At 44.1% G+C, this 27,311-nt stretch overlaps 1 protein-coding gene across 1 annotated transcript; it reads right to left on the bottom strand.

Moving 5' to 3' along the window:
* Positions 1-864: 864 nt before the first annotated feature.
* Positions 865-26,445, bottom strand: LOC311281000 (membrane-spanning 4-domains subfamily A member 8-like). Its single transcript, XM_084393620.1, has 8 exons — positions 26,341-26,445; positions 26,080-26,199; positions 25,939-25,995; positions 6,217-6,342; positions 6,088-6,144; positions 2,031-2,144; positions 1,570-1,707; positions 865-997 (listed from the first exon to the last, which is right to left on the bottom strand). The coding sequence occupies exons 2-8, from the start codon at positions 26,185-26,187 to the stop codon at positions 989-991; spliced, it is 609 nt and encodes a 202-aa protein (XP_084249746.1). The 5' UTR covers positions 26,188-26,199; positions 26,341-26,445; the 3' UTR covers positions 865-988.
* Positions 26,446-27,311: the final 866 nt, after the last annotated feature.

Below are 27,311 nucleotides of genomic sequence, written 5' to 3'. Positions count from 1 at the left end.
CTGTTTGCCTGTTTGACTGAATTTTCACGGAGTTATAGATCATTTTCGAACGCGTTTCAAATGGGAGTTTACTGACAGAGAGAAGGCAGAAATAGCATCATGTTAGTTTTTCTTTATTTGTCAAAAAGCAAAACACTTTATTTTTATTGTGAGTATACAGAAATAAATTTGAAACTGAACAGGATCGATTGATGTATTACACGAAAATGAAAGATCAAAATTAACAGAGCATTTTGTGTTTATTTTCATTGCTAAAAAAAAAAACCGAGCAAAACGAGCGGGCGCGTTTTTGGTCCCCAGAGAGTTAAAGTAAAAAAATAAACACAACTTGCATTGATGAAGTTTTACCACAAGACTAGCAATTAGCATTACAAACAGGGTAAAATTGGATTTTAATGGTTTTAACTTCTGATGGTTATTGGTAACATGTTTATGGCTGAACAGCTCAGACACATCAAGCCTGGATTAAGAACTAGTGGGAACAAGAAACCGTGGTTTATGTTTTTATTGTCTGCATCTGGGTTAATTTGCTCTCGAAGACAGTGCAAGACTACAGCCAACAAGCAAGCACATCTACACCTGTATTACCTGTCCACACCAGCAGGGGGTAGTAGTCTGTGTTCATCACTCAAAAGAAACTGGAACTTGGACTGCAGATATGCTAACCATAAGCAAGCTTTAGAATAAGAACCCTTCTGTGTGTGCCCTCCTGACTTCATTGTTTGCTTAATCACTCTTTCTTCTCATTGGTTTGATGAGCTGAACAGTTTGGGTAAGGGCAACTTGCTTGTTGCTTAAGCTCATTTGGGTAATTGCATTTACCTTTTATTATAGGTTAAAACAAAAGACACTAGAGACACAACGGGGGTTTTGCATCAACAAACCATTTATTTTGTGTACTTTCAATTCTCAGAAAATATTCATCAGATGCAACAATATGAGATATTAATTCTTCTCAAACTGGCTGGTAGGATCTCCTCACTGTGATTCAGTATCCCTGGGAAGTAACAGATAAGATATGTTAGTACACAAGACACTCATTATCAGGTTTAATTTTACTAACAAGGTCCACACACTATATCAATATTTGTATAGGCTGTACTGTGATGAGTGACAATGTGTAAAGCCCTGTGAGTGTTTAAAAGCACTGTCACCCACTTCAACAGTCTAGCAGTCGGGAAAGCTGAAGTTTACAATGAAGTTGGGATTGACTTATAGTTCCTATATTGTTTCCATACTGTGTGCAGTTGATGTTTTTAATTATCAGTAAATTAGTTGTTTTCTATGTAGCTTGACTATTTCAACAATAGACTAGAAATAGTTTATTAAAAAATGAACATGTTATTGTAGTAGATTGTCCTAGTTTGAGACCAGTGAGGTAAAAGGCAGTTTACAACTGAACATATTCTTGTCACATTATATTTCCTTTCCATTCTTATAGCTTTACCTTTGGTTGTGGCTTTTTAACCTAAATGGAAAAAAAATATATGAAATACAAACCTATTGGTTGTTGGGATAAAACTGACTGCCACCCTGGTTATAGTTAGGGTTAGGGTTAGGGTCATATACCTGGTTCAGTGCCACATTGACCACAGTAGAGCCTCTGTTAGAGGTGACTTCGCAGGCAAATCCTGAGATACAGATGGAGATGATGAACTGAGGAATGGAGAACACCAGCATTATTCCAACGATCCCCAGCTCATAGCTCTAAAATATATTCAACAAGATCAAATAAAAGTAGATTACAAAATATTATACTACATATAAACAGTGGCTTTTGAACAATTGAAACAGTGCACAAGTCACATGGATTACTTTCTCATTTTTATGATACTTCTATTATGCCTTTTGTGTCATTTGAAGAACAATTTCCAGTCGTTAGTCATTATAACTGTATGGAAAAGACTGAAAAGCACAATCTTTATTAGTAAAAATTTGTTTCAATTAGTAAATGATGACACAGTTGTCATTTTTGGGTGAACTATTCAAGTAAACAGCAATTAAAGACAAAACAAATTTAAGCTGATCACCCTCAAATTGTCAGAAGAACGATAGTGCCAACTTCCCATCTCCATGGACATCAGAACGATGGCTATCCCCGCAGTTATGGCACTGAACACATTCATTATAAGAGAGGCTTTGACCTGCAGAGGAAAAGAGCTGACATGTGAAAGGTGACAGTAATAGTAATTACACTTATAAAATGTCCTGGGGCCGTATTCACAAAGCATTTTATCTTACCACTAGGAGTACTCCTAAATCGCACTAAAATATTTTAGCTAGGAGTTTTCTCTTAAAAGTGATTCACAACGCCTTTCAGACCTACTCTTAATAAAGAAAAATGACAACTCCTAAACTAAGAGTGAGTCTTCGTTGCTATGGATGACGTCATTACTCATGCACGAGCTTGACTGAAGTGACCACCTTGATTGGCTGATGATTGTAACGCGGGAATGATTCCAAACCCCTCCCCTACGATGATGAGTGACAGGTCTGAGAATGCGTGCGCTCCACAAGTAGTGCGAAGGACGGAAGATGATGAATAACTGAATAAATAGTCTAAATGAATAAAGAGTAAGGCAAAACAAATAGCCTAGTAGCCTAATGAAACATATGGATTGATGCAATATCTTTGCAACATTATTGAATTAATCTGTCACTATATGCCTCTGCCTACGTTTGCAAAGAGAAGAACATTTTAATTTGATTCACAATGAAACGTTACAATTAGTTTGCATGCAATGAGTAGCCTAGTTTTGGTTGTTGTTGGTGGCGTTATTGCATCCCTAATTATGCCTACAATGCAAAATTGTTCCCTCGCGATTGGAAGCTCCTGTAGCCGTCGGATACGCATTTCAAAACATCGCAACGTGAAATGCCACAAAAAGCGGTTTGTGAATCAGTCTTAGTGAGTTAGGAGTCCTCTCAACTTCTTTTAAGCTGTCCCAGGCTTAGGTGCTACTTTTAGGGCTAAAAAGCTTCGTGAATTACTCTTAGTCAAAAAAATTAGGAGTCCTAAAGTTACGAGAGACACGCCCATTATTTTTAGGAGTTGCTCCTAAATTCGCCAGTTAGGAGCTACTTTTAGCCTTAAAATTCTTTGTGAATACGGCCCCTGAACTGCAGGTTTAAATATGTAAATTGATAATGAGTCAGATCTCCTTTTAGTCCATATTCTTTTAATGGTAAAAATGTGTCATTGTTCTATAAGAAAGTTGAGATTAATGTGCAAACTTCTGACTACTGGTTTTTGGGGGACTTTATGGTATTTTTAAAACTTATTTGCCTGAATTTGTTATCATTTATATATGTCACGGTGTGACAAATGAGAGGGCGGAACTAAAGTTCGCCGCAATTGTGTCCCCTCCGGTACAATAACAAAGACACACCACCCCCCGTGTAAGTGGGTGTTTCTCAATATGCGTTCTTCAGCGATCTTGCGTCCTTGTGTTCTCGTTTTACGTCATCATTAACCGTCGAAGTTCAGACCCAATTCTCAAGAACGCAAGTACAGAGGACGCATGAAAGAACCCGGATGTGTTCTTGATACCGAGGATGCATCGAATGCAGACTTGAGCTAGTACTCGCCTGGTGTCCCAGAAGTCATTGCGGCCGGTTCCGAGTTAGTTCTTCCAAGGAAGCTTGGCAAGACCGGTCTCCACGAGAACACAAGTCCATTCTCTGGGTTCTTGGAATTGAGAAACAGCCAATGTGTATCTGTTGCCTTGCCAACCGGGATGAGGAAATCGACATCAGGTGTGGGGAATTAATCTAGGGCCATGACGAAGCCATGTGGGCATTGAGAAGGATATAAAAAGCCAGCGAAGAGAGACTGTGGGGTGGTTCTTCCCCGGCATGAGGAGATGTGAGGCACGCAGCACGTGAGCGGCCGTGGCCGCTGATGCGGAGGGAGGCCGCGAGAGAGAGAGCAAGAGAGAGACAGAGAAAACTTCGGCTGGATTGCGGGCGGAAGCCTTGGGTGCACCGTGAGTCTGTCGAATTGCAGTTTTATTGTGGAAATGAGCACGAGTGAAACCTTACAGTGTGTGGTGGAAATGTGAGTGTGGGAATTATTTTTGCTGTTCACTCGCAGTCACAGCTGTCCATTCCTCTCTCTGCCTGAGTCCAGTGAAGAACCTGCTAACGCTGTGAGTTACACGTATCCATTCCTCTCTCTGCCTGAGTCCAGTGAAGAGCCGGCTAATGCTGTGAGATATACGTATCCTCCACTCTCTGAGTCCAGTGAAGAGCCTGCTAATGCTGGTGAAGGGCCTGCTAATGCTGGAAGAGCCTGGTAATGCTGGAAGAGCCTGCTAATGCTGGAAGAGCCTGGTAATGCTGGAAGAGCCTGCTAATGCTGGTGAAGGGCCTGCTAATGCTGGAAGAGCCTGGTAATGCTGGAAGGGCCTGCTAATGCTGGAAGAGCCTGGTAATGCTGGAAGAGCCTGCTAATGCTGGTGAAGGGCCTGCTAATGCTGGAAGAGCCTGGTAATGCTGGAAGGGCCTGCTAATGCTGGTGAAGGGCCTGCTAATGCTGGAAGAGCCTGGTAATGCTGGAAGAGCCTGCTAATGCTGGAAGGGCCTGCTAATGCTGGAAGAGCCTGCTAATGCTGGAAGAGCCTGCTAATGCTGGAAGGGCCTGCTAATGCTGTGAGTTATACGTTTTTCTCCATTCTCTGTCTGAGGATAGTGAAGAGCCTGCTAATGCTGTGAGTTATACGTTTCCTCCACTCTCCGAGTCCAGTGAAGAGCCTGCTAGTGCTGTGAGAAGAACCTGCTAATGCTGTGAGATACGTATCCTCCACTCTCTGAGTCCAGTGAAGAGCCTGCTAATGCTGGTGAAGGGCCTGCTAATGCTGGAAGAGCCTGCTAATGCTGGTGAAGGGCCTGCTAATGCTGGAAGAGCCTGCTAATGCTGGAAGAGCCTGCTAATGCTGGAAGGGCCTGCTAATGCTGGAAGAGCCTGCTAATGCTGGAAGAGCCTGCTAATGCTGGAAGAGCCTGCTAATGCTGGAAGAGCCTGCTAATGCTGGAAGGGCCTGCTAATGCTGGAAGAGCCTGCTAATGCTGGAAGAGCCTGCTAATGCTGGAAGAGCCTGCTAATGCTGGAAGGGCCTGCTAATGCTAGTGAAGAGCCTGCTAATGCTGTGAGTTATACGTATTCTCCATTCTCTGTCTGAGGCTAGTGAAGAGCCTGCTAATGCTGTGAGTTATACGTTTCCTCCACTCTCTGAGTCCAGTGAAGAACCTGCTAGTGCTGTGAGAAGAACCTGCTCTCCAAAAGAAGAGAATGTTGAAGAGACTTTTTAAGATTTTGTTTTTATTTTTTAATAAAGAGTATATTTATTTTGAATTCTGTGTCTGTCTCCTTCGTGTCCACGGTCAGCTCCTCAGGGGCGGCACGCAAGCGAAGGGGTGGGCGGCCCGCTGGCGCTCCACCCCGACCTGTGACATATATACATATATACATTTTGACAGAATAGCAAAATCTTATGTAAAAATCACTTTATATGAGATCTACATTTTCTACAGTTTTATTCAACTAATCACTGTTAACTCAATGGCAGGGGACTGGGAATGAGCACAAGTGTATGTGTTGTAGTGCTGCCATGCATTTCTGTGTACTTGTGTTCTGACACCCCCCACCCCCCCACCCCCCCCCCCCCCACACACACACACACACACACACACACACACACACACACACTATATTCATTTCCTATGTGGCGTCTACAGAGCCCCAAACATCCTGAGTGTGACTTTTTTTTTGTCACACTAACATAGTCAGATACCATTTAATTTTTTTTTTTCTGTGTGGATATAGTAAGTTTGAGAAGTTTCATGCCATTTAGATGAAGGGATAATATTTGTTTTTTAAATATTATAGCAAACATCATTAGTAGTTTCCCCCGGCCCCAGCAGCACATACGGGTTAAACAGATGCTGCTAACAGATGATGATATCTGGACTGCTGCTATATGTTTGACAGCTTGTAATGATTTAATAATAATAGTGTATGAATACATTAGAAACAATGTGGCAAAAGGAAAGTTTTCACACACAGATTTCAGCACATTATGTACGTACCACACACAGATGAAGTTTATTCTGCGCAGCAACAGACAGAGATCCAGCACTGATGAACTGAGAGAGAAACACACATTTCACAGTTCACTCTGGAAATTAAAAAGAGTAAAACCATTAAATGAAACTTACAATAAGGGATCCCCAGTAGGTGATGCCACTGATGATAGACAGATAGAACTCGATTGGGTATTCGAAGACACTGGTGCGTAAGATACCCAATAAAAACACCACCACTCCAATCATTATTTGGACAGTCTAGACAGGGCAAATATGAGTCAAGTAGTGACATAGCATTCATATTTGAACACACACACACACACACACACACACACAGAAGCTATATTAACCCTCTGGGGACCAAAAACGCGCCCGCGCGTTTTGCTCGTTTTTTTTTTTAGCAATGAAAAATAAACACAAAATGCTCTGTTAATTTTGATCTTTCATTTTCGTGTAATACATCAATCGATCCTGTTCAGTTTCTATTTTTTTTTCTGTATACTCACAATAAAAATAAAGTGTTTTGCTTTTTGACAAATAAAGAAAAACTAACATGATGCTATTTCTGCCTTCTCTCTGTCAGTAAACTCCCATTTGAAACGCGTTCGAAAATGATCTATAACTCCGCAAAAATTCAGTCAAACAGGCAAACAGACCCACGGGCATAAAGCTTGAGATCGCAGCTTTTAAATGAAGTAATTTATATAAAAAACAAATATTATCAGCTTCTGTAATCTGTATAAAAAGAGAGCGACTCCAGTCGAGCTCATTACGAGATGATTCACAGTAATTTGACCACTCCCCGGAGAGCGCGTGCTATTCAAACGCAAATTCTGAGAACCATTTCAGTCTGTGAAACGCCCCCACATCAGCTGTAAACAAAGAGGCATAATATAGCCTACCTTATGGAGAAAAGTTTCCGTGCTGATATGAGGAGCAGATCCCGCTGAGGAGTGAGGTAGGCTAAGTTATCCTTTCTCAAGTGTTAATGTGGAATAACGTTATGGAATAACGTTAGTGTAGGCCTATGTAAACAAAAAGATGAATCGCGTTTCTATAATATGAATCGCGTTTCTGTGAGATGAATGAAGGGTACATATTTGTAAAGACTGTTTACCCTAAATATGAATCGCGTTTCTGTGAGATGAATGAAGGGTACATATTTGTAAAGTAAAAATCGACTGAAATATGTTGAAATAAAATGTATTTGTATAAGCAACGTATTAAACTGCAAATTAACATTTATAGGCTATGCCCTAATATTTCATAAAAACAACGTTACAGTCAGGCGAAGTATGAAAGACAATATTTTGTTGACTAGATTTGGGTACAGTTTTTACTGTAGAATATACTGTCACATCAAATAAGCTTTTCTGCTCATATATATAAAATACTATTTTGTCAAAAATAAAGTCATAGACTAAGATGTTCCAATGTTGGCTATATTCAAACTAATGAATACATATGATAAAATGTAGGCCTATAATCTTTTTTTTTTGTTTTAAAAAGAAAGAGTACTTTTTTTGCAGAAATATTGCTGAAATTGTAATTATTGTTGTAATTGTAACCTTTTTAATAAAATAGCAAAACATATTTACAAGATAGATGTAAGCAAAATCTTAAATGGTCAATATAAGTCTTCTTCTAAATATATAGGCTATTTTGTCCTTGCATTGTGGCTCAGTCAGTGTCACACCTGAATGAATGGCTAATTATGCAGAGTCATTATGCAGAGTGGGTGGGACTGGGTAATCTAAGGTGTAAACTACTCCTCCCCCTCGCATATTGGCTTTCCAAGCAAAACCTGTTTTACACCATTTAAATCAATGTATTTTTTTTTGTGAACGATAAAGCAAGACTATTTTCACATAATTTTGAAGCTAGAACTCGAAGAGAAAACATCCATTAGTCAAAAGTCTTGTGGGCACATATTTTGTATGAGTTTTGTGGTCTTATTTCAGCAACTTTCATTTTTATTTTTTTAAATAACCACGCATAAACATTATTCTCTTAAAAATACAAACATCTACATACATGTTGCTCGCATATTATGGTAGGCCTGTTTGTGCTATATAGAGTGAATTTACACCTTTGCCATTAACATGTTTATAAATAACTGAAAAAAGCACAAATGTCAGAGCATGTCAGAACATCTCAAGGGCCCCAAAAACAGCTTGGTCCCCAGAGGGTTAATGTGTTATGCACTCTACAGTCTTAAGGCAATCAGACAGGAACACATCTGTTAACTTGAGGTCATATAATAACAGCTTTTTATTTTCTGTTCATTCACAGAAGAAAATTAGACACTAAAAATATTCCCCAAATCATCCATAATTGTAATTCATCATTAAATTCATTACCCCCAGTGCCTTTGGTTGTGCTTTGAAAAAGCCAGTAAGAGCCGTGCTCGGCTGAGCTCCTCTGGTCTCCTGTCCATCATCACCTGTCACAATATTCTGTGTCACCTGTGGATTTACTTGGATGACAACTGTAGCTTTATCAGAGGAGATGATCCTGCTGGTTTCCATTTTAGGAAGAGTTTTCACCTGTAATTAAGCGTTCAGATTCTGCAGTTCACAACTCACTCAAGGCTGTTTTATTTTCTGTGTTTCATGTACAGTATTTATGATTACAGCATTATCTGATGCCCTTGTCCAGAGCGACTGATAAAACCGTGATACTTGCTTTACTAAGGCTTACATGAGCTTATAGACGTCTTCCTCTCCTCCGAAAGATCTCAGGACTCAAGTTTACTCTGTTCACTATATTTTGCATGATTCTATATTTTGTAGCCTAATGTCCAAACAAATCCAAAACTAATAAATATAATTGTATGTGCCGAAGTATAACAATAAATGAACAACCGTTTACACTAAGACTCACCAGTAATAAAATAAACTATAGATGTCAGTTGATGCATAAAATATTTTACCTGAAATGAGTTGTTGATGAGGATGTCTGATCGCTCTGTCTGTGTGTGTATGTGTGTGTGTGTGTGTGTGTGTGTGTGTGTGTGTGTGGAGTGTGAAGAACTGTTAAGGAGGAGCTTGCTTCATATGAGCTTGCCTTATACTTGTAAAGATTATGTTGATGCCCTTCCTGATAAAATGTACATATAGATCAAATCTACAAGGCAGCATAAATTATAGCCGTTGATTGAGGACAAAAATCTCTGTGATTAAAAGCACCAACAGACGTGTCTCTGTTGAAAACACACAATTATCCTGTAGTTGGGCCCTGATTTATCAATAAATGATGGGAAAAGGCCTTAAAATAACTAAATTAAATCCTGATGCAGAAGTACAAATATGCACAAATAGTCTTGCCTGTAACACTACAAAAGATATATAAAAAAAATTTTTTTTTTAATTCCTCAAAATAGATCAATACTTTATCATCGAACAATATTCAGAAATAGGTGCAGTTGTATGATTTTACTTTTATAAGACTGTAGATTGTAAAGAATGCTTGGTAATCGGTCTATTATTTAAAAAATGTGAGAAACAACTACCAATTCAGAATTTATACTGTTCCCAGATGACTCGTTTTGGATAACACAGATGTTTTCACCTTGTTTGTTTATTGACTTTTGACCACAAAATGTGTGTGTGTGTGTGTGTGTGTGTGTGTGTGTGTGTGTGTGTGTGTGTGTGCGCGTTTGTGTGTCTAGGTCATGTACACAGGCTGGCGATCCGTGGACTTTGCATTGGGGAGATTTCTAAAACAAGGGCCAAACAGTTGGCAAAGTACTGTTCAATCTCAGCAACTATAGGAAGCATGATTGTTTGGAAGAGGCGATGTTTCCTGTACCCTTAGAACAGGTTTAATCCATAACAATGTGCTGATCTGTTTTAATCTGTTGGATTATTTAAAAAAAAATAGATTCCTAATGAAATTTGACTTGTAATGTGGGATCAAATAAAGTATATAAATGTGTGTGTGTGTGTGTGTGTGTGTGTGTGTGTGTGTGTGTGTGTGTGTGTGTGTGTTTGCTCAACTGTATCACAACAGACTAAACAAAAAGTCCAGGATATACTAATTCAGAAACTTGATTAAACATGTAATGAAATTATATTACAAAACTTTGGGCCTTGCCTCATGCAGAAGTACAAATATGCACAAATATTCTTGCTTGTAACACTACAAAAAAAAAATATAATAATAATAATAATACATATATATATATATATATATATATATATATATATATATATATATATATATATAAACATTAATTCCTCTGAAACTGTGGCTGGTAGGATCTCCTCACTGTGATTCAGTATCCCTGGGAAGTAACAGATAAGATATGTTAGTACACAAGACACTCATTATCAGGTTTAATTTTACTAACAAGAACCACACACCATACAGACTATTTTTATTGAAAAAGAGAAAAAACAATAAAGCATGTTGTGATTGACTTATGTTTCCTATATCTATTTCATGATAAGCAATGTTAAAGGCATTTTACCATGAAGCATTCTGGTAACTTTACATTTCTTTTTCATTCTTCTAGCTTTACCTTTATTTGTGGCTGATTTAGTGGATTTGCATAAATCTCTTCAAACATAGACTTAAACACTAATAACTATTGGTTGTTGGGATAAAACCACCAATGAATCATTTACCTAGTTCAGTGCCACATTGACCAGTGTAGAGTCTTGGTTACAGGTGGCTTTGCAGGCGAATGCTGAGATACAGATGGAGATGATGAACTGAGGAATGGTGAACACCAGCATTATTCCAACGATCCGCAAACTAAAATACTACAAAACATTCAACAAAATTTATTGAGAAGCATGCATAATTTGAGCTAATTATGAGAGTCCCACCAATCAGGATATATATTTAAGCAATAAGAAAAATAAAGCAATTAAGAAAAAATTATGTCATTATTCCAAACCTGTATACACCTTTCTTTCTTCTGTGAACAGGAAAAACTTTGAAGACTGTTTTACACACATTTACAATAAATGGTAACTGAGGCATTCAAGCTTGAAAAATGAAAAGACACAAACCAAAAGATTCCTTCTGAAGTTTAGGAAAATGGGAAAACTCCTTTGTGCTACTGCGCTCGCAAGTCGCTTTTCTGAGGGAAACGGCTCCGCCCCTCGTTCTCCACTGTTCTCTCCCTCTCAGAGCCTGAGAGCAAGAAGCAATGGAGTCGTGGGGTTGGGCTTACGGGACTAAGTGAGTATGTTTTCCGAGTCGATACGCTTACAGCCCGTACTTCATTGTACCCAAGAAAAGAGATGGGTTAAGGCCAATCTTGGACCTGTGAACCTTGAGTCAGGCCTTGCACAGGCTCCGGTTCAAGAAGCTATTGCAGAAACGCATTTTCGAATGCATCCGTCCCCAAGATTGGTTTGCAGCAATCGACCTGAAGGACATGTACTTTCATGTCTTGATCATCCCGCGACACAAGCCATTCCTGCGCGTTTTTTGTTCGAGGGTCGAGCATATCAGTATAGAGTCCTGCCTTTCGGGCTGTCACTGTCACCTCGTGTCTCAACGAAGGCTGCAGAGGCGGCCATTGCTCGCATGAGAGAGTGTGGTGTTCGCATCCTTAACTATCCCAACGACTGGCTGATACTAGCTCAGTCTCGGGAGCAGTTGTGTGAACACAGGGACATGGTGCTCAGTCACCTCAGCCATGTGGGACTTCAGGTCAACTGGGAAAAGAGCAAACTGCAGAGGATCCCCCGTGCAGAGGATCTCTTTTCTCGGTATAGAGCTGGAGTCGGTCAACCAGACAACACGCCTCACAGAGGAACGTGTCCGGTCAGTGTTGAACTGCTTGAATACACTCAAGAGCAGAAAGTGGCCCCACTGAAACTTTTTCAGAGGCTCCTGGGGCATATGGCATATGCAGCCGCAGTAATGCCGCTGGGTTTGCTTTATATGAGGCTGCTTCAGCACTGGCTTCATGGCCGAGTCCCGAGATGGGCATGGCAACCTGGCCACACTCTGTGTGACAATCACCCCGGCCTGCCGCCAAACCCTCAGCCCGTTGTCAGACCCTTCACTTCATTTCAACTTGGGTGATCTACCATAAGCAGTCGTAGACACCATCACTTCTGCGAGAGCGCCCTCTATGAGGCACGCTTATGCTCTGAAGTGGAATCTGTTCTCACCGAGAAGACCCCCGAAGGTGCTTGGTCGGTACTGAGCTTTCCTTCCTGCAAGATGGGTTGGAGTGAAGGCTGTCTCCCTGCACCCTCATGTGGCCTCGATTGTTGCCTTGATTTCCGCACAGCATGATCCAGTGCACGGAAAGCATGATTGTCAGGTTCCTGAAGGACACAAGGAGACTAAATTCACCTCGCACCTTGCCCCCGGAGGAGGAAGACCCAGCCCTGGCTTTTCTCTGTACCGTTTGTGCTCTGCACCAATATGTGGACAGAATGCAAAGCCTCAGGACCTCAGATCAGCTCTTCATCTGTTATGGAGGCCAGCAGAAGGGTAAGGCTTTCTCCAAGCAGAGGTGGATAGTGGATGCCATAATCTTGGCGTACCAATCCCAAGATGCACCGTTCCCCCTCAGGTTGCGAGCCTACTCTACTACGTCCACACCTCCTTTATAGCCTTCATGTCGAGCCGGTTGCCTCCCATGTGCTTGCTTCCAATAGCCAGTCAACAACATAGGCCCCACTCGAGGTGTCGACTTGCTGTGCCATTCCCCTCCTATGGACTGCATACGTGCGACATTTCTGCTCCTGGTGAGATCCCCGTCAGCCAAACCCTGTCGAGTTCCTCCCACACCCCAGGCCTAACACTCGTGTGCATTGGTTCTCGTGTGCATTGGATCCCTACGGTGATCCCATATGTGTATTCTTCCACGGTACTGCTTCCTGAGGTGAGCCCGTGTCTTTCCCCTGGCAGAGCCCGCAGTGTTATCCAATTCTGTCTGAATGGGTCATGCGGAACAGCAGTTAAGACTTCCCTGGCCTAAGCCCTGTCCCATCTTCCACCCCAAGTTGCCCCAAGGATAAGAAGGCTTGCGCTGGGCACTGGAAGGTGGCAGCAATACCTCAAACATGACCGACTGAAAGGGAACGTCTTGGTTACATATGTAAACCTCTTTGCCTGAAGTAGGGAACAGAGATGTACAGCTCCGGATAGCTCGCGACAACCACCATAAATTTCTCCTCCATCATTGCAGTCTCCGGATGTTCCAAGCAAATGTAAACTTCCTTCCCCACAACAGGAAGGGCCACCTCTCCAGTCATTTGATTGGACAGTGAAAAAAAACGTGATCACATCGAGTTGATTTTTAATCAACTTCAGGCGCTCAGAGAACTCCTACAAAAACCCGAGGTGCAGCAGGCGGCTAAAGCGTGAGGTGCATGAACAGCAAGCAAAACTCTCACTGCCAATAGAAAACATTTAAAAAAGGCGCTCACTGCAAAAAATGCGTTCTGCCTGATCGGGGCCTTAGGAAGAAAAAAGTCTTACAAATGACAGTGAGTAAATGATGACAGAATTTTAAACAAAAAAACTAATTAAAAACAAATAAAAACACATTACACATGGATACAAAATGTGAACTGTAATACCTCAGCATATAAACTTGGATCCATCATTGATATTATTCCTAATTGTATGGACATCAGAAGAATGGCGAGTCCTGCAGTTATGGCACTGAACACATTCATTCCAAGAGAGGCTTTGACCTATACAAAGACAGAATGTACAAGTTTCAGACACTGAGGGTGTATACAATTTTTACTCAAACAACAGATTATTAAAAACTGTTTATTAAAGATTATTAAACTCTTAATTACTTTTAAGGAGGGTGTTACGTCCCAGGGTGTTCTAATGTAATTTGTTGTGAGAGCCTGCTTGTGTTCCCTGTGTTGGCCTCTCCGTTTCTCTCCCTTATTCTCTTTCACTCAGGTTAATTGCCATCAGCTGCAACTCGTGAACATGCTTGAGACTGAGACGTGTGTGTGTGTGTGTGTGTGTGTGTGTGTGTGTGTGTGTGTGTGTGTGTGTGTGTGTGTGTGTGTGTGTGTGTAACCCTAACAAACAGATGGATACAAAACAACACTGGACTGGACTAAGAATGCAGGGAAAGTTTGCATGTCTTGGCTTTGCTGATCACTCTACCTCTCACTCTATGTACAGAAAAGCTGCAGTAGGGGAGGATATTCTCTGCTTCACTGTCAAGGCCAGATTACAGGTGTTACCAACTAGATACAACCTAGCATTATGGTACCCTGAAAAGTACTATCCACATTGTATAATGCATTCTAACTCTGATCACTTTGAATCAGTTGCTCACATTGTAAATGGCTGTAATATGTACAAAGGGTTATACATAGCACGTCATGACCGTATTGTAGATCTTATTGCTAGTTCTGTTCAAGACATATTTCCAAAAAGTATGCCTATGTATAAACACTCACGAGTAATACCAGACTGGTTCAACAGCTCTGAAGATGTGTTTTGTAACATCCCTAACACTCCTGATGTTGTGCTCGTGGATACAGATAGAAAGAAGGTGCTAGTCCTTGAAATAGGTTGTGTTTATGATCTGTATATGGACATAGCCTTTCTTGAAAAAATGACTAAATACCAACCCCTCCTTGCAAAGATCAGTGGTCTAGGATATGCATGTAAGTTCGTGGCATTGATATTTGGCAGCCTGGGACATGTCCACAAATTGACTGTTAGTGGACTAAGACTGGCAGGGCTTCCAAAAGGAAAATCTAAACAGCTGGCAAAGTTCTGCTCTATATCAGCTGTGATAGGCAGTCTTGCTGTGTGGCGTAAGCGATGTTTTATGTACCCTTGAGTGTCAAAGCTGTGTTATCTCTGAGAATATTTGAATCCTTTCTGTAAGAAATTTGATTGGTGGATTCAAATAAAGAAATCAAATGTGTGTGTGTGTGTGTGTGGCCTATAACTTTGAGTTAGGAGTGGGACCTATACTTATTAGTTGTGTGCCAGTAAAGGTTCCTTAGTTTTGCTCACCAGTTTATCCTTTTGTGGTTAAAGGTGGGCACAGTGCGATTTTGTCCAATTTTGAGCCAAACTCGTGCGACTCTTTTTCGGGTCGGGACGATTTTCAGCTTTGTCGAGCGTCGTTTGTCGAGCGTCGTTTGTCGAGCGTCGTTTGTCGAGCGGCGTTTGTCGAGCGGCGTTTGTCATGCAGAGTACAGGGGGAAACGAGAGGCGATTAACCTCTCCCGGCCGGCAATCGGATGGTCGGATGAATTTCTGGCATGTTAGAAATGTTGGTCGCTGCTCGTGACTATATCGCACAGTTGAAGCAGAGCTACGAACCGATTGCCCTAAACTCAGTGTGTTTTCCCTCACTGCACAAACAGAAGTTTCATCTGCAGCAAAAAATAAATAAATAAATATAAATAAAACGAAAAGAGGGAGATCTTTAAGTTCTGTAGCCCAAACTACAAATTACTGTTGCTTACTTCCAGTTCGTGTTGCATAATGGATTAACCATTACCCACATCTTCCAAGCCACCTGCGTCTACACCGTGCCTCTATTATTAATTTGTTTAACAATGTTTTTGAAATAGAGCTGTTTTTAATTTTTATTGATGACTAATTATTGCAGTGTCAGACATATTACAGACTGTTAATAATTAATTATTTGCCTATAATTCATTGTAATTGACCTAAATGTTTAGACAATATTCAATAAATAGGAAGCTTCTATGTAATATTTTATTATCCTCACAGCGCGTTGGTTATGAAATTATTGTGTGGCAAATTAATTATAATTGCCTATCAGTTTAGGCCTTCCTTAATAATAATAATAATAATAATAATGCAAAAATACTAATAATAATTTAATACATGAATTGGAAATGCTAAATCATTTTGATAATGATAGCTGATGCTTGTTTTGACAATATTTCTGGATACATGATATCGTCTATAGGCACAACCCGGCACGAGGGTTTATCGCGCTGATTCTCGCATATTTCACACATATAGTGTGAGCAGTGAAGTCGCAGCTCGATGATCAGACCGTATAGTGTGAGTACATAAATCCTGAGCTTTGGCTTTACATCGCATGCGATCATCCCAGTGTGAGTATGTACCTTGCTGAATTCACACAGACATCGCACAGTGTATGCCCGCCTTAAGGTGCTGGTGTCACCAGGTGACCACATGTTGTGGGGCGGAACTAAAATTCCCGAGGTTTGTTTCCTATAAGGAGGAGGCATTAAAAGACGGACCAAAACAAAGCCAGCATTTTACACGTGATGTCCTTATCGCTGACTATGGGCAGGTGTGCAGGAGGAAAGTGTGGGGTTTAGTGATTGGCTAACAAGACTCGTCAATGTGTTTTTAAGCTTGTGACTTACAGTCTTTGGCAGGAGAGCGTGGGGTGAGACGGATTCGCGGCGAGTTCTGGATTTCCGATCAGGTGCTGGCTGGACATGCTGGAGACGTAACGGTGGAGTTTGTAATAAAGAGAGGACAACGAGCACGAGGGACTTGGAAGTCGGACTGCCTGGGGCTGTGGGTTACCGAATCCGACGAGGCAAGAGAGAGAGATCGGCTGGGCTATGATAAGCTAAGTAAACATTCCTACACAAAGATACTGAATGTGCATATTGCTGTCTTGCTAATGCTGTAGCCAACGATCCACCAGCCTCACTATACTAGTCTATCGACTCCCATACTGAATGTGCATACTGCTGCCTTGCTAGTGTTGTAGCCAACGATCCACCAGCCTCACTGTACTAGTCTATCGACTCCCATACTGAATGTGCATATTGCTGCCTTGCTAATGCTGTAGCCAACGATCCACCAGCCTCACTAAACTAGTCTATCGACTCCCATACTGAATGTGCATACTGCTGCCTTGCTAGTGTTGTAGCCAACGATCCACCAGCCTCACTGTACTAGTCTATCGACTCCCATACTGAATGTGCATACTGCTGCCTTGCTAGTGTTGTAGCCAACGATCCACCAGCCTCACTGTACTAGTCTATTGACTCCCATACTGAATGTGCATACTGCTGTCTTGCTAGTGTTGTAGCCATCGATCCATCAGCCTCACTATACTAGTCTATCGACTCCCATGCTGAATGTGCATACTGCTGCCTTGCTAGAGTTGTAGCCAACGATCCACCAGCCTCACTGTACTAGTCTATTGACTCCCATACTGCATGTGCATACTGCTGTCTTGCTAGTGCTGTAGCCAACGATCCACCAGCCTCACTGTACTAGTCTATCGACTTCCATACTGGATGTGTATACTGCTGTCTTGCTAGTGCTGTAGCTAACGATCCACCAGCCTCACTGTACTAGTCTATCAACTCTCATACTGAATGTGCATACTGCTGTCTTGCTAGTGCTGTAGCCAACGCCCCACCAGCCTCATTGTACTATTCTATTGATTTCCATTTTGGGTGTGCATTGCTTTTGTGACTCATCAGCCTTACTGTACTATTCTACACTGTCTCTCGTTACCATCAGTCTGCATTGCAGCTTAAGTATCCCAGCCCTTCGCTCCAGCCATGCAACTGTAAACCTACCATCCAGTTCATCTCCTCCCTGGCATGTAAATAATGGAATAGCCCCTCTCAGTGTCACCAACGCCGCCTGCCTGCCACTGTTCTGAGTCGACTGCCTGCTGATTATTGGTGTGAAGATTGTGGTGAGACCTCACTTGAACCTTGGTGTGTGCGGTGTTTTCTTTCAAAGAGTATTCTACGTTTGCTGTGGATTTCCCCCAGGCTTCGTCGACGGGGCCGTGGCTGACAGAGTGGCCAGCTGAGGGTCAGGGAGCAAGCCGGCGACACCGTACTGCCAGTTATCTGCTGTGGGAGGAACTAATCCAACTGGGAGGCAGCACCCTTTAAGTGGGGGAGTGTAGAGGAACTTCGGAATAAAGCCGGGCTTAGAGACACGTTGTGGAGAAAGGCAGTTGTTCTGCTTCCAGAGACATACCGTAGCAGAAGACGGTTGCCCTGTTTCAAAAGACCTTTTAACTATTGAGGCTTTAATAAATTCTTTGTTTTAAACTCACTTGACAAGACTCTGAACTTTATTGGTGGGTGTGGTCTGCTCCTCGGGGTGGTAGGTTGGAAAGAAAGCAAACTCTCGCTTTACCTTGGCCACATTTGGCGTAGTCGGCAGGATCACTGCCCTGAGTGGAGCAACCACCCCTCCAGTATGGTAGATGAAGAGGCGTGCCGACCTGCAGCAATGCCTGTCTTCATGGGCGCCCCGTGGGCACCTAGGTTTGGGGGCCGGGGCTCAGAGTTGGCGTTTGGGGAGTGGATGTCGCAGACCAAGTACCTTGCTGGCCTACAGGGACTGAGTGAATAACAACAAGTCCAATTCGCGCTGGGATCCCTAGAAGGAGAAGCGAAGAGAGAGGTGCTAGCAGTCGCTGTAGGTGAGCGTAACACGGCCGGGAAGATTTTTGGCCTCCTTCAAGAGTTGTATGGCGATAACACCCCAGCGGCAGTTCTGAGGGCACAATTCTTTAATTGCCGACAGGTGCCTAAACAGTCACTCCGTTCTTTCTCGCTACAGGTCAGGGAGCTGTTTACTCGGCTGAGGAGCCGTGACGATTCAGGATTGGCGGAGGACGACCATTTGGCACGTGATCAGTTTATTATGGGGTTGCGAGACGGCCCCATCCGACAGACTCTGAAGCTACAGTTACGGCGGGATCCAACTTTGACTTTTGAAGCTGTGCGGAAGGAGGCTTTGGCGCTGGAGATGGACCAGTTGGAAACTGGTGGGCCGGTCGCTGACTGCATGGCTGTGAGTTCCACGGCCCTAAACCCAGTTCCAGTGGCTGATTGGAAGAGAGAGTTATGGGAGGAAATTATGAAGGATGTAAAGGAGCAGATGAGCGAGCTGTCAAGAACCCTCCTGGCAGAACTTCGAGATACCCGTCACCTTGGTCCTCCTTCGCCTCGGGAGAGGTCCCACTCCGATGGAGCATGGAGGGGTAGACCGCAGCCGGGCCGACCATCTAATTCCAGGTTCCAGTGGGATGGACAGGGCCAACCTATTTGTAATCGCTGTGGACTTGCTGGACATATCAGCCGCCATTGCACCTCTCGACGCGCCTCCCAAGTGGATTTTTAGATCGCCCGGCCACTGTGGGGCAAGTGTCCGGGGAGCCATCACACAATCCCTTGTTTTATCCGAAGAGTGCCCTAGTTGGGCAATGCCCTACAGTTAAGATCTGTGTAAACAACCAAACGGTTCGTTGTCTGGTTGATACAGGATCACAAGTCACCCTTTTCTCTGAAAGCCTTTGTAAGGAACTGTTCGATCAAGTACAGGGGGGTGAGATCCCTTGGCTGACCTTAAGGGGAGTAAATGGGCTTGATATACCGTATGTGGGCTATTTGGTTACGGACCTACAGATACGAGGCATTCAGGTGCCTGAAAAAGGAATTGTCATTGTCAAAGATCACTGTTTAGGAGTTCATCGAGCTTTGTTAGGTATGAATGTTCTTACAGCGTGTTGGAGGAATCTGTTCCCAGCTAGCTGCACCACTGGGACCAGCCACACAAGAACTCTGGAAGATAAGGACTGGGAGCCGGTCTTAGCTGACTGCCGTCGGATCTCGACTGCCATGGCCCACAACGAACGTGTAGACACCACCCGGGCAGCATGCCGTTATGCTATCACCATCCCTGGTTGCAGTGAGGCACTGATTTGGGCCAGACTACCAGCCCGGACGTACGGACTGGATGGCTGGGTGGTCGTGGAGCCGCATGGTGGGAGTCCAAATATTGAGGTAGCCCGCACCCTGGCCATAGCGCACCGGGGCCATGTCCCAGTGAGGGTGCGAAACGTGCGGCCATACCCGGTGACTATCCATCGGCATCAGGGGCTTGCCCAGGTTACCACCGTAGGGGCCGAACAGGTGAGGGAAGGTAGAGACATCCACTGCACCTTAGTGAGTCCCGGGGTGGTTGAGGTTGGGGTCCTACAGACCGGACTAAGAGTAGATGGGCGGGCGGTTGACGTACCTGAACATCTGTGCTGTGAGTCTTTGCAGGGGGAAGCTCTGGAGGTGGACCAGAAAGTAAAGCTGCAACAGTTTTTGACCCAGTGGCAACATGTCTTCTCTGCTCATGAAGAGGACTACGGGTGTACTAGTGTTGTCAAACATCAGATCCCCACTGGCGACGCAGCCCCTGTCCGTGAACGTTACCGGCCTGTACCTCCTACGCTATACCAGGAGATCCGCACCCTGTTGCAAGGTATGTTGGAGGGGGGCATTATCCGTGAGAGCAGTAGTCCCTGGTCGGCTCCCATTGTCTTAGTGCAAAAAAAAACTGGGGCATGGAGATTCTGCGTAGACTACAGAAAGCTAAACAGTGTGACTAGGAAGGATGCTTTTCCCCTCCCTAGAATAGAGGACTCTCTTACTAGCCTGACCCAGGCAGCATGGTATTCCACCTTGGATCTGGCCAGCGGCTACTGGCAAGTGCAAATGGAGGAAGGTGATCGGGAGAAGACAGCATTTACAACCCCTTTTGGCCTCTTCGAATGGGATAGAATGCCTTTTGGTTTGTGTAACGCCCCGGCCACCTTCCAGAGGCTCATGCAGCGATGTTTAGGGGGCCAGCTAGCTGAGTCTACCCTTGTGTATTTGGATGATGTTATCGTCTTCTCTGCAGATTTCACCACCCACCTGACCCACATAGAGAAGGTTTTCCGTGCCATGGAACAGTATGGACTGAAGTTGCGGCCAGAGAAGTGCCAACTCTTCCGGAAAGAGGTCAAGTACCTTGGCCACTGTGTGAGCTGTGAGGGCGTGTCCCCCGACCCAGAGAAGGTTGCAGCTGTGCAGGAGTGGCAGCCGCCAACCACTGTCCGACAGGTGCGGTCCTTCTTGGGGTTTGCGGGGTACTACAGGCGCTTTATTAAAGACTTCTCCAAAATTGCGAAACCTCTTAACGAGCTGCTAGTGGGCACTGGACGTCCTAGGGGTCGAGGGTCGCCCCGCATAGTGTGGAGCCCCGAGTGCGCTATAGCATTCCAAAGGCTCAAACAGGAGCTACTTCAGGCACCCATCTTAGCATATGCAGACTTCACAAAACCCTTCATTGTCTATACTGATGCTAGCAATTGTGGATTGGGGGCAGTGCTGGCTCAACACCAAGGAGGGGCAGAGCGGGTGATTGCCTATGCTAGTCGGAGCCTGCACCCAGCTGAGCGCAACGACTCGAATTACAGCTCTTTTAAACTTGAGCTTTTGGCTCTGAAGTGGGCGCTGACGGAGAAGTTTAAGGACTATTTGTGGGGGGCAAAAGTGACTGTAGTGACTGACAATAATCCCCTGGTTCACCTGCGTATTGCTAAACTGGGGGCGGTGGAACAGAGATGGGCCGCCCAGCTGGCCAACTTTGATTATGATATCAAATATCGGCCCGGTAGACAACATGTTAATGCAGATGTACTCTCTAGGCTCCCTTCTGCAGGCGAAGACTCTTCTAGCATTACAGCACAAACAGTTCCAGAGGAAGGTGGGTTGCTAGTTGGGATTGTGGAGGCTCCAGGAACAGCTGAAGGCCCTGTCCCTACCATTTGGGGTTGGAACCCGGGCCGTTGGCAGGACCTTCAGAAAGAAGATCAGGACTTGGCCACCGTCTGGCGGTACCTCGAGAAGAGGGCGCTGCCGGCAGCACTGGAGAGAAGAGCTCAGACGCAGATGGTGAGGAAACTTTTGGGGCAGTGGACGCGCTTGAGCCTGCGAGAAGGAGTGGTATGCCGCAGTGTTCATGAACATATGACTAACGCTACGCTCTCCCAGATTGTGGTTCCCCAGACCCAGATTCAGCCCTTGCTAGAAGCCTACCATTCGCAGATGGGCCATCAGGGCCAGGAGCGGACTCTGTCCTTGCTTCGCCGTTCTTTCTATTGGCCACGGATGGAGGCCTCGGTGCATCAATTTATCCAGAGATGTGCTTGCTGTACCCTCCGAAAGACCAGACCCAATGATAGGGCCCCCTTGGTCCCAGTGGTGCCCAAAGCTCCTCTCCACATCCTAGCTACAGACTTTCTGACTCTGGGACGACCAACGGACAGATATCAGAACATCTTGGTCGTAACCGACCTCTTTACTAAGTATGCGTGGGCCATTCCTACGGTGGACCAGACTGCCCTGACCACTGCGAAAGCACTCTGGAACAATGTGATCCAGTCATTTGGTTGCCCTGAAGTGTTGCATTCTGACCAGGGGCCAAATTTTGAGTCGGCTGTGATCCGGGAGTTGTGTCAAGTCTATGGGTGCAAAAAGACACATACCACACCTTACCACCCCCAGGGGAATGGGGGTGTGAAAGGTTTAATCAGACCTTGCTGAGCTTGTTCGGGACTTTGGAAGTGGACCAGCAGAGTAGGTGGGTGGAGTACCTTCCATCGTTGATTCAGGCATATAACAACAGTGTCCATAGTTCCACCAGTTACGCCCCCGCCTACTTGATGTTTGGACGGCACGTGCGCCTTCCTATTGATTTACTCCTGGGCACAGCCGAGCCTGAAGGAGTCCAGAGCCTGACAGAATGGGTGAGTCAGCATCATCAAAAACTTGAGTATGCTTATTGCAAAGTTTCTGAACATCTAGGGGCTGCAGCAGCGCGGAACAAACATCAGTATGATCGGACGGCCCGAGATGCACCCTTGCTTCCTGGGGAGCGGGTGTTGGTCTTAGACAACCGTCGGCAAGGGAAAGGAAAGCTCAGCGATCGCTGGGAGCAAACACCATATGTGGTGGTGAGCCGTTCTAGGCCAGACCTGCCAGTCTATAAGGTGAGACCTGAGGGGAGATCGGGACAAGACAGAGTATTACATCGTAATTTGTTACGGCCATGCCCCAACTACCCCGAAGTGACCCTCAGGACGCAAGGACAGCCGGCATCCGCATCAGAACCATTGATGGCATGGGCTTGGGCTCCAGTTACCATGGGGCCAGCAGAAGGAGGGAATAACCCTGACCTTGAGCCTGAACCCAGACGGACCCGGCGAGTCAACCAAGGGAGACCTCCTGAGAAGTACGGTAACTGGGCCACTTAAGCACTGTCCTCGGGACGAGAACATTTGGGTGGGGGAGGATGTCACCAGGTGACCACATGTTGTGGGGCGGAACTAAAATTCCCGAGGTTTGTTTCCTATAAGGAGGAGGCATTAAAAGACGGACCAAAACAAAGCCAGCATTTTACACGTGATGTCCTTATCGCTGACTATGGGCAGGTGTGCAGGAGGAAAGTGTGGGGTTTAGTGATTGGCTAACAAGACTCGTCAATGTGTTTTTAAGCTTGTGACTTACAGTCTTTGGCAGGAGAGCGTGGGGTGAGACTGATTCGCGGCGAGTTCTGGATTTCCGATCAGGTGCTGGCTGGACATGCTGGAGACGTAACGGTGGAGTTTGTAATAAAGAGAGGACAACGAGCACGAGGGACTTGGAAGTCGGACTGCCTGGGGCTGTGGATTACCGAATCCGACGAGGCAAGAGAGAGAGATCGGCTGGGCTATGATAAGCTAAGTAAACATTCCTACACAAAGATACTGAATGTGCATATTGCTGTCTTGCTAATGCTGTAGCCAACGATCCACCAGCCTCACTATACTAGTCTATCGACTCCCATACTGAATGTGCATACTGCTGCCTTGCTAGTGTTGTAGCCAACGATCCACCAGCCTCACTGTACTAGTCTATCGACTCCCATACTGAATGTGCATATTGCTGCCTTGCTAATGCTGTAGCCAACGATCCACCAGCCTCACTAAACTAGTCTATCGACTCCCATACTGAATGTGCATACTGCTGCCTTGCTAGTGTTGTAGCCAACGATCCACCAGCCTCACTGTACTAGTCTATTGACTCCCATACTGAATGTGCATACTGCTGTTTTGCTAATACTGTAGCCGACGATCCACCAGCCTCACTATACTAGTCTATCGACTCCCATACTGAATGTGCATACTGCTGTCTTGCTAGTGGTGTAGCCAACGATCCATCAGCCTCACTATACTAGTCTATCGACTCCCATACTGAATGCGCATACTGCTGCCTTGCTAGTGTTGTAGCCAACGATCCACCAGCCTCACTGTAGTAGTCTATCGACTCCCATACTGCATGTGCATACTGCTGTCTTGCTAGTGCTGTAGCCAACGATCCACCAGCCTCACTGTACTAGTCTATCGACTTCCATACTGGATGTGTATACCGCTGTCTTGCTAGTGCTGTAGCCAACGATCCACCAGCCTCACTATACTAGTCTATCGACTTCCATACTGGATGTGCATACTGCTGTCTTGCTAGTGTTGTAGCCAACGATCCATCAGCCTCACTATACTAGTCTATCGACTCCCATGCTGAATGTGCATACTGCTGCCTTGCTAGAGTTGTAGCCAACGATCCACCAGCCTCACTGTACTAGTCTATTGACTCCCATACTGCATGTGCATACTGCTGTCTTGCTAGTGCTGTAGCCAACGATCCACCAGCCTCACTGTACTAGTCTATCGACTTCCATACTGGATGTGTATACTGCTGTCTTGCTAGTGCTGTAGCTAACGATCCACCAGCCTCACTGTACTAGTCTATCGACTCTCATACTGAATGTGCATACTGCTGTCTTGCTAGTGCTGTAGCCAACGCCCCACCAGCCTCATTGTACTATTCTATTGATTTCCATATTGGGTGTGCATTGCTGTTGTGACTCATCAGCCTTACTGTACTATTCTACACTGTCTCTCGTTACCATCAGTCTGCATTGCAGCTTAAGGATCCCAGCCCTTCGCTCCAGCCATGCAACTGTAAACCTACCATCCAGTTCGTCTCCTCCCTGGCATGTAAATAATGGAATAGCCCCTCTCAGTGTCGCCAACGCCGCCTGCCTGCCACTGTTCTGAGTCGACTGCCTGCTGATTATTGGTGTGAAGATTGTGGTGAGACCTCACTTGAACCTTGGTGTGTGCGGTGTTTTCTTTCAAAGAGTATTCTACGTTTGCTGTGGATTTCCCCCAGGCTTCGTCGACGGGGCCGTGGCTGACAGAGTGGCCAGCTGAGGGTCAGGGAGCAAGCCGGCGACACCGTACTGCCAGTTATCTGCTGTGGGAGGAACTAATCCAACTGGGAGGCAGCACCCTTTAAGTGAGGGAGTGTGGAGGAACTTCGGAATAAAGCCGGGCTTAGAGACACGTTGTGGAGAAAGGCAGTTGTTCTGCTTCCAGAGACATACCGTAGCAGAAGACGGTTGCCCTGTTTCAAAAGACCTTTTAACTATTGAGGCTTTAATAAATTCTTTGTTTTAAACTCACTTGACAAGACTCTGAACTTTATTGGTGGGTGTGGTCTGCTCCTCGGGGTGGTAGGTTGGAAAGAAAGCAAACTCTCGCTTTACCTTGGCCACACTGGTCATTAAATGGCTTTCCTGATGTAAATGTAACATTCTGTGCCATAGTTGTTCTTCTGCTCTTTTATTGACCTCTGATTGATCGATATTATTTATGAGGCATAATATACCTTTCGGTAAGTTGTAACTTAAGGCTACTATATCTTTAAACGAAAAGTAACATGATTGGTTTACTTAAACTGAGGCGCTACAGCGATCTGTAAAGTCACATTTACAAGCGCCAAAACGGTATTTATTGTCTGAATTTCGTAATAAAATGGACAGAACCTGAGAGCTGAGAATTTTTTTTCATATCAATAGTAACCTTCTCTGTCTAGTCTGTCGGAGTCAGTGTCCTCTTTGCTCCGCATGAGCAATCTTTCTCTGCGTGAGAAAATGGATGTGTGTCGTGAGAGCGTGTGAAAAGTGTCAATGAGTGAGTCTCACACTGAATGCCTGAGAGTTGGCAGCCCTGATTAAGTGATATGTACATACCACAGAAGGATGAAGTTTAATCTGCACAGCAACAGACAGAGATCCAGCAATGATGAACTGAGAGAGAAACAACACATTTCACAGCTCATTCTGGAAATTAAAAAGAGTGGCAAAAACTGAAAAACATTAAGTGAAACTCACAATGCAAGATCCCCAGTAGGTGATGCCACTATAGACAAGAATAGCAGGGTAATTGTAGTCATTGATGGTCAGTAGAACACCAAGAAAGAAGACCATCACTCCAATCATTACCTGGACAGTCTAAGGGCAGATATAGGTCAGGTGTTTCATTCATTATGGCATAACACACAAGTGTGAATGAATGCAGTGATCTAGAAGAAATGAAATATTCCTAAAACCATGTATTATTATAATGTATGTGGTATTAAGTAAATGCATTACCCCCAATGCCTTTGGTTGTAATTTCAAAAATCCTTCAAGAACTGTATTTTGATCTTTTCCTTCAGTCTCCTGTCCATCAACACAAATACCGTTATCCTGTGTCACCTTTAGTCTGACGACTGTACCTTTGTCTGTTGAGATGGCCTCGCCGGTTTCCATTTTAGGACAAGTTCTGGATTTCACCTGTAATAAGCATGTTCAACTCACTCTTGTTCAAGTTCAGTAAGAAATGTGAGCAAAGTACTTTCCATAGGAGAAATGATGACTATTTAAAGATAACAAAAATATCTGTACTTCTCAAATACCTTTTTGACAAGGATGCCTTTGTCCACACAAACCCCACAACATTTATAAGCAGTTTTTGGTACAAGACAATAAATGAGCAACAACTTACACAAAAACAATCACAAGTGTTTTTTCATTATTGTATCAAAAAAACAAAAAAACAAAAAAACAAAAGAATTGTTACCTGATAAATGTTTTTACCTGAAATGAGATTTGTTGATGTCTAGCAGCTCTTTTGATGAATCTTTGTGTGGACTCTGAAGAACAGAGAAGGAGGGACTTGCTTTAAATATAGAAAGGCTGCTTTCCTCTTAAAATACAAAACACTTTACATATAAGTGAAAAATAAACTACAATATCTTACCGCCATTGATGAAGGACAAACATATCTGTGTTTCTCTAGGCTAAATAGTAGAGAATACATTATTAACAAGAACTACAAGAATTAATGCAAATTCAACCAATTTCGTGCATGAGATGAAATTAAAGTTTGCAGGCAATAGTTTTAGTTATAGTATTAAACTACTGTATATAATCCTGAATATGATGTATAAATGAATAACATCGTACTATTTTAAACTGTTAAATATACACTATGTAATCAGTGACGGTGTGTACACATCTGTGTCTAACACACACATTCTGTGTTTTCAGCAAAGCACAGTAATAAATATTTCACCTAATTA

Source organism: Rutilus rutilus (assembly GCF_951802725.1).
Source record: "Rutilus rutilus genome assembly, chromosome: 21".
NCBI classification, from domain to species: domain Eukaryota; kingdom Metazoa; phylum Chordata; class Actinopteri; order Cypriniformes; family Leuciscidae; genus Rutilus; species Rutilus rutilus.
This window is presented reverse-complemented; position numbering and strand designations above follow the sequence as displayed.

Bases quoted from the DNA above. Each gene is read 5' to 3' on its own strand.
- LOC311281000 (XM_084393620.1), bottom strand. From the start codon at position 26,187: ATGATTGGAGTGATGGTCTTCTTTCTTGGTGTTCTACTGACCATCAAT. The intron at 6,343-25,938 runs GTATGTACATAT...TGCCCTGTCTAG, and splicing joins TTAAACTTCATCCTTCTGTG to ACTGTCCAAATAATGATTGG. The intron at 1,708-2,030 runs GTGATCAGCTTA...AATATATTTTAG, and splicing joins GTTCTTCTGACAATTTGAGG to AGCTATGAGCTGGGGATCGT.